Source organism: Echeneis naucrates, chromosome 23 (genome assembly GCF_900963305.1).
Source record: "Echeneis naucrates chromosome 23, fEcheNa1.1, whole genome shotgun sequence".
NCBI lineage: Eukaryota > Metazoa > Chordata > Actinopteri > Carangiformes > Echeneidae > Echeneis > Echeneis naucrates.
The window spans coordinates 7,528,948-7,547,744 of NC_042533.1; the positions used below are offsets into that span (position 1 = coordinate 7,528,948).

Sequence of the window (18,797 nt, forward strand, 5' to 3'; positions counted from 1 at the left end):
TTGCATTCTTTTAGAAATTACGAATATAGGATTTATACTTCACTTTTACATTAATTACACACTAATTATTCCTTTCCCTTTGGATGAGAAGGAAGAGGATATTGGAGCACAGACTGAACCACAGCACAAAGGGTTGTATAGTTTTAAAAACTGTATTTATTTCTTAAATACATTACATTTTGAAAAGGCTGTGCTGGCACAGGTTTTATTACCCAGGTATCTTTTTAGATTGAATCCCAGCACTTGTTATGACTAAAGAACCTATATATGGAATTTTAGCATATTACATTTGTACAAAGAAAGGCAAAGTGAAGAGTAATCAAAAACACTATTCAAACAATGTAGTTCAAAAACATAAATCACTACTTTGATGGGAATATTCACTATTATTAATAAGAAACATTTTCTCATCCTTTTTTGAACATGTTATTGGGTGCGTAAAGCCACTGTTGCTATTTGTTGTGTAAAACTGAACAAACTTCAAAGTCTTTTCAAAGTCTTATCCACAGTTTCCATTCTGACAAAGGGCTGCACTCAGATGAAGGCAGCGACAGAGAGCAGCTTGATGTCTTTCAGGGAAGCTCAGTTTATTTGGTTAGAGGCTGTTGCTGCAGTTGGAGGCTTGCTAGGAGACATCCATCTCTGCTGCAGCAGCACTGCTGGATGCCTGTGATCCTGTGTTCACCATCAAACGCTCTCGACTGCCAAACACCTCAGACACTAAAATAAAGCAATGAGGATTAAGCACCAACATATTAAATTTTCATCAGGTCAAGCACATCACAAACTGTTTAGAAAAAAGAAATTTGTGAAGGCGAAACTAGTGTGAACCGCACCTGCTGCAACGTCACTTATATCCCAAATCCTCAAACCATCTTTCTGTCCTCCAAAGGCATAGACAAAGGGAAGATCAGGGCAACATGAAGCGCAGAACATGACTCCCTGTTTACAGATGAGAACATCGTTAGAACAACTTTAAAAATCATAAATATAATTCATTTGATTCTTCTACATAAGGTTACAACCCCTCAATAAGTGGGATGAAAGAAATCTCAGGTTTACATGCTCCATAGGTTCTTACCATCTTCATATCTCGTGAGTGGACCAGGTTAGGTTTGTTACCCAAAATATCCCAAATCTTAACGTGCTTGTCAGCTGATGCGGTGACCAGGCATCCTTTAATCTGGCTGCTCAGGTCCAAACCTGTGGAAATGTTAAAGTGTGGACACATTAAGTCCACCACAAGTAAAACAAACCATGTATGGTATTGTTTTAGTTATTATATGCACACACACACACAACACTTGTACCTACCTGACACTTCTTCATCATGTGCCCTCAGTGTGAAAACAGGTTTATCTGAGCGAGCATCCAGGCAGTAAACAAAACCGTCCTCTGTGCTGGCCTGAAACACAAACACACACTTAGGTTAATCACTGAGCTGGTGAAAGCAGAGAGACGAGCAACATTCATTACACAATGACCAGATAGGTACGAGCCAGAAACAAAATTGCTATTTTTAGCATACTTGCTATTTATAACCAGACCATAACCGACATTGGTGTGCTTTTGCATGATTAGTAGGGGTAGGAATCTTTTACTATCTCATGATTCTATTCAGTAATGCACGCCCGCCTACCCATGAATGAATGAATGAATGAATGAATGTGGCATTGAGTGTGGCACACACACACACACAAAAAACAGACAACATAGATTTTCAATGTAGTTGATGTGCTGTTTCAGTGGACTTCAGTGGTGATTATATTTTAAAGATTCACCATGAACGCATCATACACACCTCCAATATTACTTCAATTTTCATTAGTAAATATATTAAGTTGAACATATCTTTTCTGGGTGGAACATCGTGCTTCCTTGTTGTATAAAAATCCTGCTCACGCCTTTCCTACCCCAGCAGATTTGAATACCTACCAGGAAGTTGCATGGTGAAAAGTGGTTCCACACCAGACGCTCCACTTGACCACTAAACCTCCATGTTCGATAGCTGTCGTCGGGACTGCGGCAGTCATACAGGACCGCTGTCCTGAAAAAATATTAGTGCCATTGACATTGGAAAAGTAAAGAGTAAAGGTTTATTTATAACATCAAAGGTTTTTCCATTACACCTAAATCTATAAAGACATCACTTACTTATCATATGACCCTGATATCAGAGTTTGTGCCTCAAATGGGTGGAATGATATTGTCTGAACCTGAAACATAAAAGTTTAAGGGTTGTAGTACTCCATAACTGCAACCACAGTGCATTACATCTAAAATTATTATTATTTTATTAATACCTTATCAGTGTGTCTGTGCAAAGTTGTGGCTGGCTTGCCTTGAGACAGATCCCATAAGATCACAGTTTCATCAGCAGATCCACTGGCCAACACATTCCTAAATGAGAGCCAGTGTGTTTGTGTCACACATGATGCTTAAGTGTTCATCATAACAGCTACAGAATGTAAACACAATATGTGGAAAATCCTAAATATAGATGAATTTATAAAGAGCCTCTGACAACAATTAGGTGCATTTTAGATTTGTACTTTCTTACTGATACACATCAGTGAATGCTCCAAGGCACTGACCTGGCCAGTTTGTTCCAAGATAAATCCAACACAGCATCTGTGTGGCCTTCGACAGGCTCTGCTGCTGCCCCCTGGTATGACCACAAACAATGACAGTAATGTGTTAATTACATGTAACAGAATAGGAAACAATGCAGAAGAGCAGGTGAAGAGCTGCACCGATTAGCAATCTGGGCGGATTTCATAGTGTGGCTGAGCAATTGTGGAGGAGTAACAAAAAAGGGTGTGAATTTTAACTTTTACGTTTCCATTCATTATGCAACTATTTCTGTCACTTTTCATGTGAACAACTGAGTGTAACACTGTGAATGTCTTCTGGGAAAAACTCTTTAATTTAAAGCATTACCACGCACAAGTAATTTTCAGTACTTTTAACAAACCACACTTTGAACATACTGATGCTTGAACACTGAATGGGCCTGTACCTTCTTGCTTTTCTTTTTTTTCTTTGAGGCCTTTTTGCTCCCCAGGGAGAAGGCTGGCTCTAAACAGTCCACCACATCCAAGTCCCACACGTCGATCTGAGGAGTCATGTTGCCGACAGCAGCATAGTTGGCTGCAGAGCACACAGAGCAGATATTTCATCACTTGCAACTTATTTGATCAGGACATTCCTTGAGTTACACTGAATCATTGACAGGATAATTCTGTCCAAAATAGGATATATACTCAATGCTTTTCTCACCAGGTCCTTCTCCAGGGTTTGGGTCAAAATTTAGCCACTCCACACACAACGGGTAAGCCGGAAGCAGAATGTGATGATGAACATACAGCGAGTCCTCCTCCGAGTTATAAACTGTAAGTAAGCAGTTTTATGATAAAAAAAAAAAATTGCAATATGTTTGGGAAACAGAGTGATACATAGTAATACATTTCAATTTCAAGATTTTTCACACAATGAGCCAGTCTCCAAATACCAGATGATAATTTCTGTGTTGGCAAAAGACATGGCAAGTCATGATCAGCCTCTTATTTCACTTATGACAATATTTACCATAGATCTCCAAGTTGCAGCAGTCTTTCTCTGCTCTGCCTGACAGGATGAGATTGTCACTGGACTTGATTTGAAAGTCTTCGCGTTCATACTGCTCCTAGAGCGAGGGAAAGCAGGGCAAGTATTTACACTCATGAGTATAAAAATAGCCTTTCTTTGAGACACTTCTTCCTAAGCTTGATAAAATCATATGTTTAGATCAAGCACTGCAGTGACACTAAATCAGAATCAAATTTTGCCGTGAATAAAGCAGGATTTTGACATCTGATGGTAGATATGAGGCTTTAGGTGAAGTGGGATGATACTGAATCAATATGTACATGAGGGCTCACTGACTGTATCTTTGATGGTGATGTAAGGATCCTCCTGATTTGAGCTGAACACTGTGAGCCCAGCCAAACTGTCACCAAGATTAGCAGTTTCTAAATAAAAAGGAAGCAAACGGCCGATACTGAGTCAATTGTAAAAAGATAAAGCGATAAAGTGGTACAAAAACAAGAAGAAATAATTTAATTTGAAGAGTAAATAAAAGTGAATGCTGCAAACAAACTCCAGACTCACCTGAATCTTCTTCATCATATCTGTCCAGTTCATACTCTGCGAGATCATCATCTTCATCCTTTCTTTCTTTATTGTCATCTTTTGGAATTTCATTAACATCAGTTTCAATACTGACAGAGTTTTGATCTGGGGCTATTCCCTCATCATCCTCCTCTTCTTCCTCCTCAGCTGCAAGTTCCCTTATTTAAATGAGTAAAGGAAATATTGTATCAGTAATGAACCCTAATTTAATCTATTTTCCAATTTGTCACTGAACAGATGGATCCATGAATTACTCCCCAGTGCAACTTCCAACTTTTGAATTTAATAATTTTGAACAAATTGACAATTCCTGGAGATTTCTTTGTAGTTGTTTTTCAATTTTTTTATTTCAGCATACCCCAACTCATCCTTTGCTTCAGTAATGATGCGCTGAAGCTCCTCTTGGCTCAATTCAACCTGAAGTGGGGGAAAAAAGTAGCTTAAAAAGGTGTCATACGTCTAAAGCTGTGATCAGACGACAGGAAACAAAAGAGAGATGCAGCACTGGACCTCCATCCTTTTTTTTTTTATTATTATTATTATTTTTTTTAGGCATCATTCGTTATCTAATTGTAAATAAACGAAAACAATGGATGGAAGATAATAAGGAGCCTGGAACTAATGTGCTAAAAGACATTATTACACTGTCACGTTTTGTCAGCCTATGGACAAAGAGAAAATAACCACTCAGTGAGGCAAATCTTATCCAAAATCCCGAAAACTGCGGTGATTAAAACCAGTAAAGTCGCAGATTACCTGCCATGTTGACACTTTAGCCGGCAGCTGACGGTAGCTCGCCGGGCACGTCACTTACTTTATCCGGGGTTTCCTTGGCAACGCCTCGCCTCACCCACCCGACGCAGGTGATCTGGGAGCTCATCCCGAAGAAACGGGACGATTTATTTGATATTAAATGTAAAAACTGCCAATGGGCGACACTGCTTCACCTCAGGCATGCACACAGTTGGCGTACATGTGAGTTAACATGGGTCCTGCGTCAAAACAGGTCGCGCCAAGATGACGTCACGAGGGCGTTAAAAAGTCTGCCTGATATGATCGACACGAGACAAAAAAAAAAAAACAACAAAAAACTAAAACTAAAAGAAAAAAAAGATGCAGTATATTGTATAATTTCAGTTTTAGAATCACCAGAGGATTATTAGCATAATGTGTGGCTAATATAATATAATGCTTTACTGGTAAGCTATGGTAAGATACTGTCAAATACTGTTAAAGTAAGAATTTAGAAAGACAAGGGCAGGGTTTTCTCATAAAACATTTTATGGTGCTGGTAAAACATAAAAAAACTACAGAGATATGCATCATGAGATACTGTTGGCATTTCATGCCATTTACATACATACATGGCAGTTAGAGTACCATTGTTTGGTTGCAAGTTGAGGAAATAATACAATAGAGGTATAAGTTTCATTTGTATCAGGAAACACACAGGAGAAGATTAAATTACTGGATCACCAATATCAAAAAATTAAAACAGGATTATGACATGCACTCAAAACATTGTGCATCGGTCATGCCACAGGGCTGGAACTCTAGACAGTGCAACATGGATGAAAAGTCAGAGTATGTTGGCGTTGTAAGATAAACCACTTGACAACTCTGATCTTTTTAATTCCATGAAAATATAAATTCAATTAAACAGTATTAGGCATAATGCTTTAACTGTCCTTGTGTATTGGTAAACTTGTATTCATCGACTGTTTATCTTCTTTCAGTTTTTTGAATAGTCAAAGTGGTTGAAAGTTGATTAGAGTGTAATCACATTCACAGTCAAATCTGAGGAACAGCTCGAAGGCCATGTCTATTCTAACTGCTTGTGTTGAAAAACTATTTGAGCTGTCTGATTTGTCACTATGTTTTACTTCCAATAACAGAGAGGAAACATAAAAAAGACACTTCATTATAACATTGTATTCATAGGTATAACATCTTTCGTATATGATAATACTGATACTTAGAGTCAGCATTTAAGTAAAACAATTCCCCAGCAGCGACACTTATCCAGCAGTTGGTTGGCTGTTTTTAATGCTTTAAGGGTGGAGTTTGATGGACGGAGTCAGACACCAACAGTGTCCGTTCTACAAACCGATGTACACAAGCTACACTTTCCTATTGCCATTACACCTTTTACACTGGGTGATAATATGAAAATAAAAAAAGAAAAAGAAAAAGAAAATACAAATTCCTAGCTTTTCAAGCATATTATCGAAAGCTTCCATTTGAGAGGGCTTACATGTCATAGGTGCTTTGGAAGAAATTTGAACAGCTAATGAGCTTGAAAGTTAAGAAATCCATCTGCTCATGAAGTCCATGGGATTTGTTTGAAAGCTCTGGAAAAAGCTTTTCATAAGTCAAGCTTTCAAATCTACCAAGAGGTTTCACAGTGGAAGGCACTAATTTTAAATTCACTCTTCCCTTTACTCTAACATTCACACCAGGTTGCAAAAATCCATGTAAATATATTCCAATTGTCATTTGCCTAAGCATAACTGCTTCTGTTTTTAATGTAAATTTTAAGTTTTAATGACTGAAACAAAGACAGTTGATTAAAATTCAGTGCTGAATTCAGATTTGATCAATAACCATTAAATTCAACCTCTAAGCTTGTTACACTAACAGTACAGATGCATCGACAAGATTGTGTAATTGTTTTAACATTGGCCCAAAACAGTGAAGGACTCCTGAATGGGAAGACAGTGACTCGGGATGAAGAGCACACATTAGTGGTTTCTCCTTTCTTTGCCCAATAACCCCTGAAGAAATTTCAAATGGCTTCAGTTTTACTAGATGCGACACATTTTCCATAGCAAAAGTCCTTAGTTTTCTTTGGTCTTAATGTAGGTGCTGGGTGGTAATTCACAAATCAAGGTCCATTTCCTCCATCGCCAGTTTTACTTCTGTTTCCTTAAGACAGTCTTTGGCAATTGGTTTCAAACGTTTGGTCACCAGTTTGAGGTTGGTCTCATGGAGGATAACCTGGGTTAAGTATTTCTCTCGTTTGATCTGTTCTTTCACAGCATATGGGACGTCTGGGATCATGTAGGACAGGATGAACTTGGTTAGGTAAACAATGTGCTGAGGGAAAAAAGAAGATAATATGCAAGTTTAATAATAACTCAATGTGAGAATAAAATTTTCTATCACAGAAATGTCCTGTTATATCAATACACACCTCTACAACAATTATGAAAGCCATCTTTGCTGCAACCACATGCCAGTAGTAGACATTATGTTCATACTGTCTGGGGTGCCCCGGAGGATACCGAAAATCTCGATACCTAAAAAAGAAAATTCATATGTATTATATATCGCTTTAATAGATTAGGGTGTAGATTTCCTATCAAACCATTATCTCTGATCACATTTACTATTTATGTAAATAAACTACAAAAAACATTTTAGTTGATTCCCCCCAAATGCAAAATATTCCTGCGAAACTCAGTATTTGTCTCTCCCAGTATGTTATGTATGCCTTTGGAGAGTAATCAATGACTTAAACATTGATATCTTTGGTTAACTGAAAACAGCACAAACTGATGAGCCGAGCTGTGTACCTGCAGGTGGTGATGCCAGTATCTGCAAAAGGTCTGCTAGAGTTTGTGAAATCTCTAGTGTCAAATATTGACAGCGAGCTGTTGATGTATCCTGCCATGGTGTTATTATAGTGGTCTACATATGGGTACACAGAGAAGGACCAGTAGTAGACCAACCGTGGAATCATGTCTGATGTAAAAGCTATGATCATGGCCTGTTGAGACACCAAAGTGAAAGCAGAAAATGTTAATGTCACAGACATAGTTTACACACACACACACACACATATATATATATATAAAAACTTTACTCAAGTATTCTTTCACAACTGTCGATAATAAGTTAATAACTGAGAAGAGAGAGTAATTTACATTAGTTGCAACAGCCAAGATGGCGACCCCCTGCAGAATGGGCTGCCAGGCGCCTATATCCTGAGCCTTCTCTGGCATGACGCGGCGAAACTGAGTGGTGATTTTCCAAGCGTCAACCCGAATCTCAAACAGATTGTTGACAAGAGCCAGGACTGGCGCCAGAGGGAAGGAGGCCACAAACAGTGTCACAAAGCCAAACTGGATGACTGAAAGACACAAGCTATATTAAAGAAAAAGGCAACCCAATGTACAGTTCTAATTTCCAATATAGTAATCCAGTCAACAATACAGTCTAATAACGTTAATTAACATTAATTTGTATTATCCTTATTATCAAAAATATTTCTTGAAAAACATGCTTTAGCAGTATATTAATACTTACATAAAACATCAGCTCAAATATCTGAACCATCATAAATATTACCATACACAGAGTTTAAATTTCAGAACAGAACAGCTTTGGCATGAAGAACTATCTTACCCATTTCAAGATATTCATAAAACAGTCCAAGTTTTGAAACAGGCTGGAGCTGGTAGTCCTGTTCCCAGCGGGGGATCACCTTTTCCGAGCCCACTCTTGTGCAGTGACGGGAAATCAGATTCTTCACCCACCTACACCGTGGTGGACGAGATCACTTAAAGCCAACTCAGTGTGACAGCAAAATGTATGTGTGATTAGCTCGCTGGCCATATCATCGTTTGTAAGTTGCAAATTCCCACGCTGTATTGTGAATCTGTCACTGTTGCTGTCTAACACTAGTTTTTGTTCTTTTTTTTTCCATATTTCACAAAAAAGAAGCCCTTGATTCTGAAAACTTACGGTAGCAAGACCTCTTGGATGTTGTTCCAGATGGCTTTCCCACCCATTATGATTGCGAGCTGAGTCGTCAGCTCAAAAAGACAACCACCAGGATCACACTGCAGAAACAAGACACAGAGTAAGACTGAGGAATAAAACGTAAGTAAGTAAAATATGTACGTAGACTAATCATACCTCCTCGTTCCGGTATTTCCCCAAAAGATAAACGGGCCGTCCAGGATAGCTCACTGCTTTCCCTTTGGCGAAGGCGATGTAGAAACAGGATGAGTAGTAGTTGACAAACTGAAAGAGGAACATCTTCAGGGTCAAGCTGTTTTCATAGTCAGTCTTGGTCCGGGGAAGTTCTGTCATTGTGTGCCAGATAAGAAAGAGCAGGGAATTAAGCCACATTCAAGTAAGTTAATGGTCCAGAAGTACAACACAAACTTACCAAAGTCCGTGATCCAGATGGCGACGCGCTCATAGAGAATATTGAGGATCATAATGACGACAAAGCTGATGAGGGAAGCTGTGACAGAGGTTGCCATCTGAGGTGTCACATACTCCTTTAACGGCTCCAGTTGCTTCAGATCCTGATTTCTGAGTCTGTGTGAGAAAGTGAAGAAGACGGCCAGGCGATAGACAGTGATGGCCACGATGGATGCCAGAATCAACAGGATCTAAAGGACAAAGAACAATGCTTAATTTTATCAATCTGAATAATTCTGTATTTATTCAAGCTGTTTCTTGGAAAGTCCTGATTGGTAAATCAAGGCAAACAGAGACAATGTGCCGTTCTTATTCTTCAAATGAATCAGTTAAATAAAATAAAAGGTTTTTGGGAGTTGGATTCATATGTCAGCTCAATATAACAATAATTTTCAATGTGTTATTTACCTATTAGATTATTTTACAGATTAGTAAAATTAAAATATCACCTAAAAGTGAGCAAAATAAAAAATGACATTTGTTTACCCAGAATAGGACTGTCCCTATTCCTATTGACACTCGAATGCATCGTCCACAAGCTGTATAGGGCACTTTTTCTTTTACCTGTATCACAACAAAAACAACAACAACAACAACAACAACAACAACATGGCCCGACATTAACTCGTGAATAAATTTTTTCCAAGATGGAACAGAACAATGACAATACATTTGAAGCCATATTGATGAACTATTTTCATATTTAGCTGGATTTAGTTACAAAACAATATTGTAACAATGGGAAATAATTGTTAACTGCAAAATGAATACAAGCAAATTAAAATCAAAAACAGCCTCTGAGTGTGATTTACCCCAGTGACAGGATTTTTCCTCTCATAGCTACACTTGGCTTCATACTCTGGGCGTGGTGGCTCTTCCTGCTCCAGAAACTCCACAGTGTCCCACTCGTATTCTAACTCTGCCTGGTAACGTTTCCAAAACTCCAGGAACAGAGTCACTGCAGCCAGGACATGAGCAGAAACCGGAAAAAACAAGCAGGGCAATAATGACAAAGATGGAGACAACTGCACTATCATTCAGGTGTGGAAACAAATATTGTTTTGGCTTCAATAACAATTCAGTCAGGTTGGAAAGACTGGCATGCCTGCATCCGCTTTGTGGGATGTGATGTTGATGGATTTATGGAAAACTTACCCCAGATTGACATGAAAACTGCAAACACCAGAGTTCCAAAGTTATCAAATATGCAAAGTTTCTAAAAAAAAGAGAAGAGGAAAAAAAAAACAAAAAACAAACCATTGTCAATGTTTTATCCAGCTGACATGCAAATCACCTCAAAACCTAACTGGTGCTGCCTCACATATATTTAAGTATGCAAATTCTTGAAACGAAGAAAGAATTTATGTTGCACTTCAACACTCACTAAAGGATATAGTGGTGGATACCACTGCTACTATTAGAGACATAACATTACCAAGAAGCTAAAATCCCTTTAGAATAATATAATAAACACTCATCCTTTTAGTCACTAAATATTATAATTCATACTGGTTATAATCCATTTTTAGAGCATACTGGGTGACGTCACATTCCAATAAAATACTACTCACTTTTGAGGCTTCACATGTGGTGTTTAACCTCCAGTATTTGCAGAACTTGTCACACTGCGGACACATCACTATATTTCCTCCAATCTGGGGGTCACACACCTCTTTGCTGCAGAACAGAAACAGGCATTTGTAAACAAATGCAGGACTAAGAGGTTAAATATGGGTGAGTTGTACCGCAATAACAAAAAAGGGTTCCATCATAAATAAATGAAAACAGCAACATAACGTTGCTTTATGAACAGCAATGATTATTTTGACAGAAATAATTATGTGATATGATCAATTGAGACCCCAAAAATGTTCATTTGTCTGAAGCTTTCAACCACATTTCATGGTCTTCATCCATGGTTCTCTTGTGGCTCTCTACACTGTTGTCATGGAGACAGCTCATTTGACCCACGGTAAGCATAGGATTACATGACAACTGAGCAATCTCCAACCAGGGATGAACCTTTTTTAAAGTCATGAGCGACCTTTGATGTAATGTGGACTTTCCAGGAAATGGACCAGGAAATCTACCTCCAGGTGCTGGTTTCCTGAGTCTTGTATCCGTAAATGAAGCAGCCAAGTCCCACGACAGCAGCCAGAGTCAACATTATTGTGTAGAAACCCAACCAGGCAAAGTAAATGCCAATCTTCTCCCCATAATACTTCCTGTGGAAAAAAATGTAATCTCAATCTTCAGATTTTTCTTTAAAACTTTGTTATGTAATGATTTCTCTGAACATTAAAACTTATCTTCACCTTATTAGGTCGAGTGGTTGCATCTTGTAGAAGCTTTTGGGATGAGCCCATTCTTCATAGAGCAGGTATCTCTCATTGGGGCAGCCCTGTTCTGTGGACTTCACATTGAACCTACACTGTAACAACAAAGAGAAGAAATAAAATAAGCAACTGTGCATATACATACTACCTTGACCTTTACAAAAAGTAAAAAAAACGTTGCCACCTACGTCATGGAGGGGATAGGCAGCCTTGTACACACCACCATCCAGTAGTTTGGTGATGCCAAACTTCTTTATGTTTCCTCTTATTTCATAGGGGGCTCGACTCAAGATGTAATATGCCTGGAAAAAGAAAATTATTTTCATCTCACTAAACCGTTCACACACTTTATGCTATAATATAATCGCCAGTAAATACAACATAGATAATAAGATTTCTGTAAATTCGGCAGGCCAGAGCTGCTCCTATTAATAAGCCCAACTAATGCCATCGCTAATAATAGACTAACAATAAGCCCTTGTGGGTGGTCTGAACTGACTGCAATGGCATATGATAACTTGCCATTCTGCTTCTCATGGCCGGAGTGAAGAAGATATCCTTTTCCTTGATGTAGAAGTAGTCTAGACGATCTTTCTCAAAGGGGGCGGTGAAGTACTCGGTCTCTTTGCTGATCAGCTCCTCATTGGGGTAGAAGTGTTTGGTAATGCAGGAGAAGAAGCGCCAGGGGGAAGAGCTTGAGGCTAGGTCGTTAGGCTGGATCGGGACCTTGATGTGCAGTACCTCGGCGTACGTGCACAGTACATCCCACGGCATGTGGACCTTGATGAACATCAGTTTATCATCCACTACCTGCAAAAAACCAGGAGAGTTCAGTTTGTGATAAAACGAAAGAGATTCAGACTCAACGAGTGCTGTCCACGTACAGACTGAGTCGCCTCCAGCTCCATTCCCATCTTCATCAGGCTAGCCTCAAAGTACTCTCGCCGTCTCTGCAGAGTAGAGCACAGGAGATGGTTCAATGTGCTTTTTCAGTGTCCTCTCTGGATATTTTAAGTCAGTTATACAGTCAGTGTGGTTTTGACATCACCTTTAAACTATTTATATTTAACAGCCAATTTGCTTGAACATTCCAAGTTTCATAACAATAGAACTGCCATTATTTACATTGTACTGACGACCCAGCAGCCAGCAGGTCTCGGCAGGTTCTTGTTGACGGTACATTAAAACCCTCATGAGCCAAGAAGCATGTTACAGATTACTGTGCCAATATGGAAAATGAACAATGATAAAAATACCTGCTTCAATTCTCACATACAATATATAAAATAATAAAATCTTCTTGTTTGGCACATTTATGTTTCTGTATACATTTGCATGTTCACATGACCTTATTATGTCTGCCTCACTCTAATGGATATATTTGAACAGCTGCTGGAAAACCTGCTTTAGTCAGACCTCGTTTCATGATGCACAAGAAATACCACAAAGATTATAAAAATTTAGACGAGGATAATGGAATAAAATATACAACAGTTAATTCAACATGATTTTAGGCAATAAAAATGTATCCCCCGCTATCTTAACTGAACCGCTCCCCTTTTGAACAGTCAGGATTCAGGCCTGAATAGAAGTTTTGCAACACACGTTTGACACCAACATGGATTTAGAAAGATAAAGTGAAGGGTGTGCCTGGCAGAGATGGCTGCAACCTCACACCTCCAGACACCCGGAAAATGATTATTTACTGATTTATCATTTTAGTCTTCACAGGCAGCGCATGTTTCAGAACCACTTGAGGTGTTACAGTTGCAACACTACAGGTAGCAGTCCTTAAGTTTTGTGGAGCAACAATATTTTTGAAGCAGGATATTACACATCCCCCACTATAACTGGATTGTGAAAGACACAGAGTAAAAACAGCTTGGATAAGTCTGCTCATGTCCCAGTTTGCTCTGTTGATGAAGCATATCACATATCACGACAATTTAGATTTATGATGTATAAGAAAAAGTAGAGAGAGAGAGAGAGAGAGAGTAGAGAGAGAGATTTCTGAAAATGTAACTGTTCAATTTTAAATAAAGAGACCAGACTGACCTAATCTATGAAATAATTATTCTCTTCAATTCTAGACCTTCCTTCTAAATAGCAGCTAATGGGACACATCATAACTAAAATGTGCGTGTTGAAAGTAAAGTACAATAGAAAGATACAATAGAAGCTAAGTATTCCCTGTTCAAGTTCCTGGATGAGAAAATGTTAAAGTCATGTTTAAGTCTTTCTTAAGCGTTACAGTCTGCCGTCTTGCAAATAAAAAAACTCCCTTTACAAATAAGCAAGAGTCAGCTTGTTGGATTTGATTTGAACATATTAGGAGAAACCATGAAAGCCTTTATTGAAATGACTTTGCATACACTTCCCTCTTTAAACTTCCACTTAATTAATTACTTGAATTAACTCAAATGATGTGCAGCCAAGTCTTTCTTAAAAAAATTCTGATCCAAGTGATATAATTCTACTCTACAGCTATTTTTACTATTAATATCTTTTAATTTACTAAAACAGGTGCTTACTTTTTGAGAAAGATCATTTTTTTTCTCTGTGCATGTGGAAAATAACATATCCTGCTGAGATTTAAAGTAAAAGACCTACCTTGCGTCGCTGGAATGTGTGTCTCTTCTCAAACTCCTTCTTGTCCTCATCTTCATAGACCAAGATGAAATCAATTCGCCTCACACCATCATTGAAGAACAAGGAATCTGGTTTGTTATTAAACTCCGCCTGAGGACAAAAACAAAGATCATCAGATAATTCTGTAGGCTGAAACTCAAACTCCTCTTCCTCCATAATTTTGTACATGTTGAACAGAAAGGTGACAGGAGTGTCTGAGTGCCAAAAGTCCACAAAGAGACTCTGGTAAATACACTGACCTTGTCCAACCTATTTAACCTGTAATGTGGGCCGTGCAGGAGAAAAGGGAAGAGTCAACAAACATTGGGACACCCGCCCTTTTTCTATCTCGTGCAAGCATATGTGATTACTTTCATGATTTTACACTATAGTGCATTTTGTGTAGGAATATAAAAAACTGTCTCGTGGTGCAGTGACCCTGATATCTGCTAAACATCTGCTCGACATTTCTTCACCGAGAAATTCCAAAGAAAAAGTCGATGCTTTTGGGTTCAGTTTTCATATACTCACAAATACAGATGTGCATAGTGTGAAATATAACATTTTCTTCCTGCATCCAGGCAAGACCTCTGGGTTGTATTACAACTTCATTTCACCTGTTATTTTTCTCAGTCCACTTCCATATACATGTATTATTGATACTGACATTGTTGGTCTGACTCACCTGTTGTGTTTTGGTTACGGTGGCACCTTCTTTGATAGAGTGATAAGTTGGTAAAAACTCCTCAGGATACACTGTGAAAAAAAAAGATAAGGCATTAATTAAGATTAAGAAAAAAGGCATGATAATGATTTAAGGTAAAAGAAATAGAGATTTAATTCCAACAATTTCAGTAAATTTATAAAATAGGTGCAAAATGTCCTACATAGTGCTGAACGTTCATATTAAAAGCATAGGCTGAATAATATATATATATTTTATTACGATGAAAGGCAATTACTGATAAAACGCACAGTACAGTTGTATTTCTCATTTCTTGTGAGTGGTATGGCCAGCTAAGATAAAAAGTCAGAAGCAAATGTCACACCATTGTGTGAGAAGCAGAGTATGGACAGGTGGTTCTCTGAATCAACCAGTGTGCAGCAGACCTTACAAGATTACAACAACTCACATCCTGTGTCTCAGCCATTTATCTGCAGTTAAACCTTGTTCAAATGAGCACAGGCCTGACTGTACTGTGTATTTGAAACTGTCCTAAAAACCAAGCTGATGAGGAGATAAGTGGCACAGCAAGTACAACATGGATAAGCTGTCATAAATTAGGAAAAGAAAATCGTATGATGTGGCACTAATTTTTAAATATGAATATGTTCTATAACAATTACTTGACTTTTATCCAGAGGTATTCTCTGTGCACGTTTTTAAACTTGTTAGCCTCGTTTTCCTTTAACTTTCCATACATTGGCATCATTTCAGATTTATATTGTGAATCACGAGTCTCAGCTTTTCTGTGAAGTTGATGTGGATATACAACTCATTTACCACAAAAGCAGCTGATGACCTTTTTACACATTCCCGCCGTCCTCCTTCTGGTCAAACTGAAACTTCTCACTGATGTAGGACTTGACTGCTACTCATTTACAAAACAGACGGTTAAACCAGTGACTCTCCTGCTGCAAGGCTGTGTTCCTAATCATTATGCTGCTCTGGCTGCTTTTTTACTGCTTGCAGACAATTTTAAACTCATCACAATCATATATTACTCTGAGGGGAAAAAAAGAGAAAGGAAATAGGTCACCATCTACTGCAGTGTGGTCTGCAGGGTGACCACTGTACCATTTAGTCAGAATGCATTCATTAAGAAATGAGTACTAATTATTCATGCCAGTATTCATCCTCACGGTTGCATTAACGCCTAATTTCGCCTAATTTCACTAAACAGATGACACATCATCAAATACGGAAAGTCCTGTATTACTTCCACTGGAACAGAAACAATGACACAAAAGCTAACTGACAACAGATGTTTTCAAAACACTAGCCATAGTAACACCATGGGAGACTGAACAGTATAATCACAGCTCTTCAAACAAAAGTCTCCTTTACAGTCTTCAACAGCACAAAAGTTCTCCCTCTTGTTGTTCTAGAAAGTCAATGAGAACGTAACAAAAGAACTGCTGATCCTATAAGCAGTGACTTCAGGGTACTTTTATTTTGATCCACTTAACTGGAGTTATCATAGACCTTTGTACACTGATATATAGATGTCTTAAAACTGTGTTATTATTACAATATCACATATAATGAGAAGATGTTGTGTATATGTAGGGATGTAAAAGATAAATCCTGCCAAGTTAGTTTGTTTAACTGGCAAATGGATGCCATGCTGTGGTCCCCAGATTTTTACTTCCTGTGACCACTCTAGTCTGTACAATAAATAAAATGTGAAGCAGCTAGGGAGTCATGAAGTCCAACAGAGGTCATATCATGAAACATCTGTAATGTATAGTGAGTCGGATTCTCTAAAAAAGCATGCAGCTAAAGCAGCGCCCACATGGTGATAACAATCTGGTTTTTACCACGACCCACCCTGCCGGCTCTCACTTGCTCTCAAGAGTACATCCCTCATAGCAAGACATAAAGTAATAAAAAGCAGGAGCAGCTACGCCAAACTGCATTCTTTCAATTATTTTCTGCAGGATTAAAGAGCAGGATGTTTTCTTTTCTCTTTTAATTAGAACTCAGGGCTAAAATTTCAGCACCTAACTTGTCATGCTCACTGCAAAACACAGACTAGCCTCCTTGCTACCAACTAACAGGAAATTCCTCTGTCAAACAAACATTTGGGTATTTTATGACGTTTGTTGGCAGCTCTGTATGATATTTGTCCCTGGAACAGAATCCAGCTTAGTGCTTGGGCAGGTAACGGCAGATTGTGTGTGTAACTGTCTGTTTCACGTGGGAAACAGGGCAACTTCTCTGACTAATCCTTCCAAAAGAGGATGTTATTTATACGATTTGTTCAGTTTTATGAATCACTATATGTACTCTAACTCGGATTTTTCTCAACAGAAAATCAGCTTGGGTGGACGTCAAACATGAATAATATCTCCTAAATTATCATACTATCACAATCTGGTCTTTGTGCACAAACAATGTATCTACAGTTTGTGTAGATACATCGTTTGAGCTAGTGTTTTTTTTGTGCTGGTTACACAAGCAACAACAAAGTGTTAACATGAATAATTAATTACAACAGAATATTAAAATATGACTGACAACTTCTAATGCTAACACCCAAGAGGCTCAACGTAAAATGCATGTGTTGCTGCTGACAGCTTTTTGTATGTGAGCTTTAAGAGACGGGTGAGCTCATTATGTGCACAGGGAATGTAAGAAATGCAAGAATGAAAAGAGCATGGAAGACGCATCACTTCTGTACTTACATGTGTATGAAATAAAGAGGAATTTTAGATGCACTGATAAAATAATATCTGTTATCTGTGTTGTGGACATGGAGGTATGGACCTGTGTCCTGTTAAAAATGTGCACACCACGCCCACCCCAGTTCTTCTGTCACACAGCTGCCTTAATCTGAAGTGTTCAACTAACTCACATACTTCCACTTTCGTCAACATCTGCCCTTTTAAACTACAACACAAATGGATGTGTGTTTCACAATTGACCAACGATACTGAATACTGTGTTAAATGTAAAATTCTGCAACTATTCAGGCCAAGTAACACAGACTGTACTAATACACAACATGCTGCATGCCACTCTAGCTGGTCTATGAACACAAAAGCTGCTTTAATGTTGTTGTTGCTGAAATAAGAGCCAAATTCAATTATTAAATAAACTGTGGGTTAGTTTTATCTGACAGCAACATGCTTGTAAAGGCCACAGTGTCAAAGTAATAGAAACAGTCTGAAGAGTCTAAACTTGGCGGAGTGAAAAATACATGAAGAGCCGAGAGGGCAGCAAATTAAAATGAGTCCATTACAGCCTAGAGGGCAGTGGTGGGCGAGTTTGTGTTAACATTGACACAAACAAGTGTGTTCTGACAAAAAGTAGTTGTCTCACCAACTTCCTCGTCTATCATGCTCAGCTCAGTGTCTCCCTCCGGCTCCTCTGTGTCAGACAGGGAGTCCATCTCCAGAATGTCGTTGTCGTTCATCATCTCGGATTCAGTCACAGCTTTACACTTTTCCTACGCACAGGCAGCGGAGCGCACGGTGGTTTTAACACACACACTCTTCCCTCCGCTCATTCTTGCTGTATTCCTCAACAACGATTCATCGACATGAAGTTTTCTGCAAGTTGTGACTTGAGGACGAGGATCGGACGGGTGGGGCAGGAGGCGGAGAAGGAGAAGGAGGAGGAGGAGGAGGGTGCCGATGCAGATCGGACACATTTCACACAGCACGTTACGCCCCTTTCCAACAATACAGTGTATTTTACATTAATATCAGACAGCGTGTCCCTGT

At 38.6% G+C, this 18,797-nt stretch overlaps 2 protein-coding genes across 2 annotated transcripts; both read right to left on the minus strand.

Annotated features, from left to right (window-relative positions):
• Positions 1–156: 156 nt before the first annotated feature.
• On the minus strand, positions 157–5,157 carry pwp1 (PWP1 homolog, endonuclein). The gene is made up of 15 exons (XM_029495373.1): positions 4,985–5,157; positions 4,529–4,587; positions 4,150–4,328; positions 3,925–4,010; positions 3,589–3,685; positions 3,280–3,390; positions 3,020–3,150; positions 2,595–2,665; positions 2,304–2,400; positions 2,155–2,216; positions 1,936–2,047; positions 1,315–1,405; positions 1,082–1,203; positions 837–942; positions 157–720 (listed from the first exon to the last, which is right to left on the minus strand). Exons 1-15 carry the CDS (start codon positions 5,048–5,050, stop codon positions 626–628), a joined length of 1,485 nt encoding a protein of 494 aa, XP_029351233.1. The 5' UTR covers positions 5,051–5,157; the 3' UTR covers positions 157–625.
• A 273-nt stretch (positions 5,158–5,430) lies between these two features.
• Positions 5,431–18,653, minus strand: ano6 (anoctamin 6). The gene is made up of 20 exons (XM_029495164.1): positions 18,394–18,653; positions 15,034–15,104; positions 14,331–14,459; positions 12,605–12,670; positions 12,243–12,530; positions 11,909–12,022; positions 11,700–11,815; positions 11,475–11,609; positions 10,956–11,061; positions 10,540–10,600; positions 10,197–10,342; positions 9,871–9,948; positions 9,347–9,575; positions 9,091–9,260; positions 8,917–9,014; positions 8,578–8,708; positions 8,097–8,302; positions 7,746–7,939; positions 7,364–7,469; positions 5,431–7,266 (listed from the first exon to the last, which is right to left on the minus strand). Exons 1-20 carry the CDS (start codon positions 18,488–18,490, stop codon positions 7,048–7,050), a joined length of 2,760 nt encoding a protein of 919 aa, XP_029351024.1. The 5' UTR covers positions 18,491–18,653; the 3' UTR covers positions 5,431–7,047.
• Between the last annotated feature and the right edge of the window lie 144 nt (positions 18,654–18,797).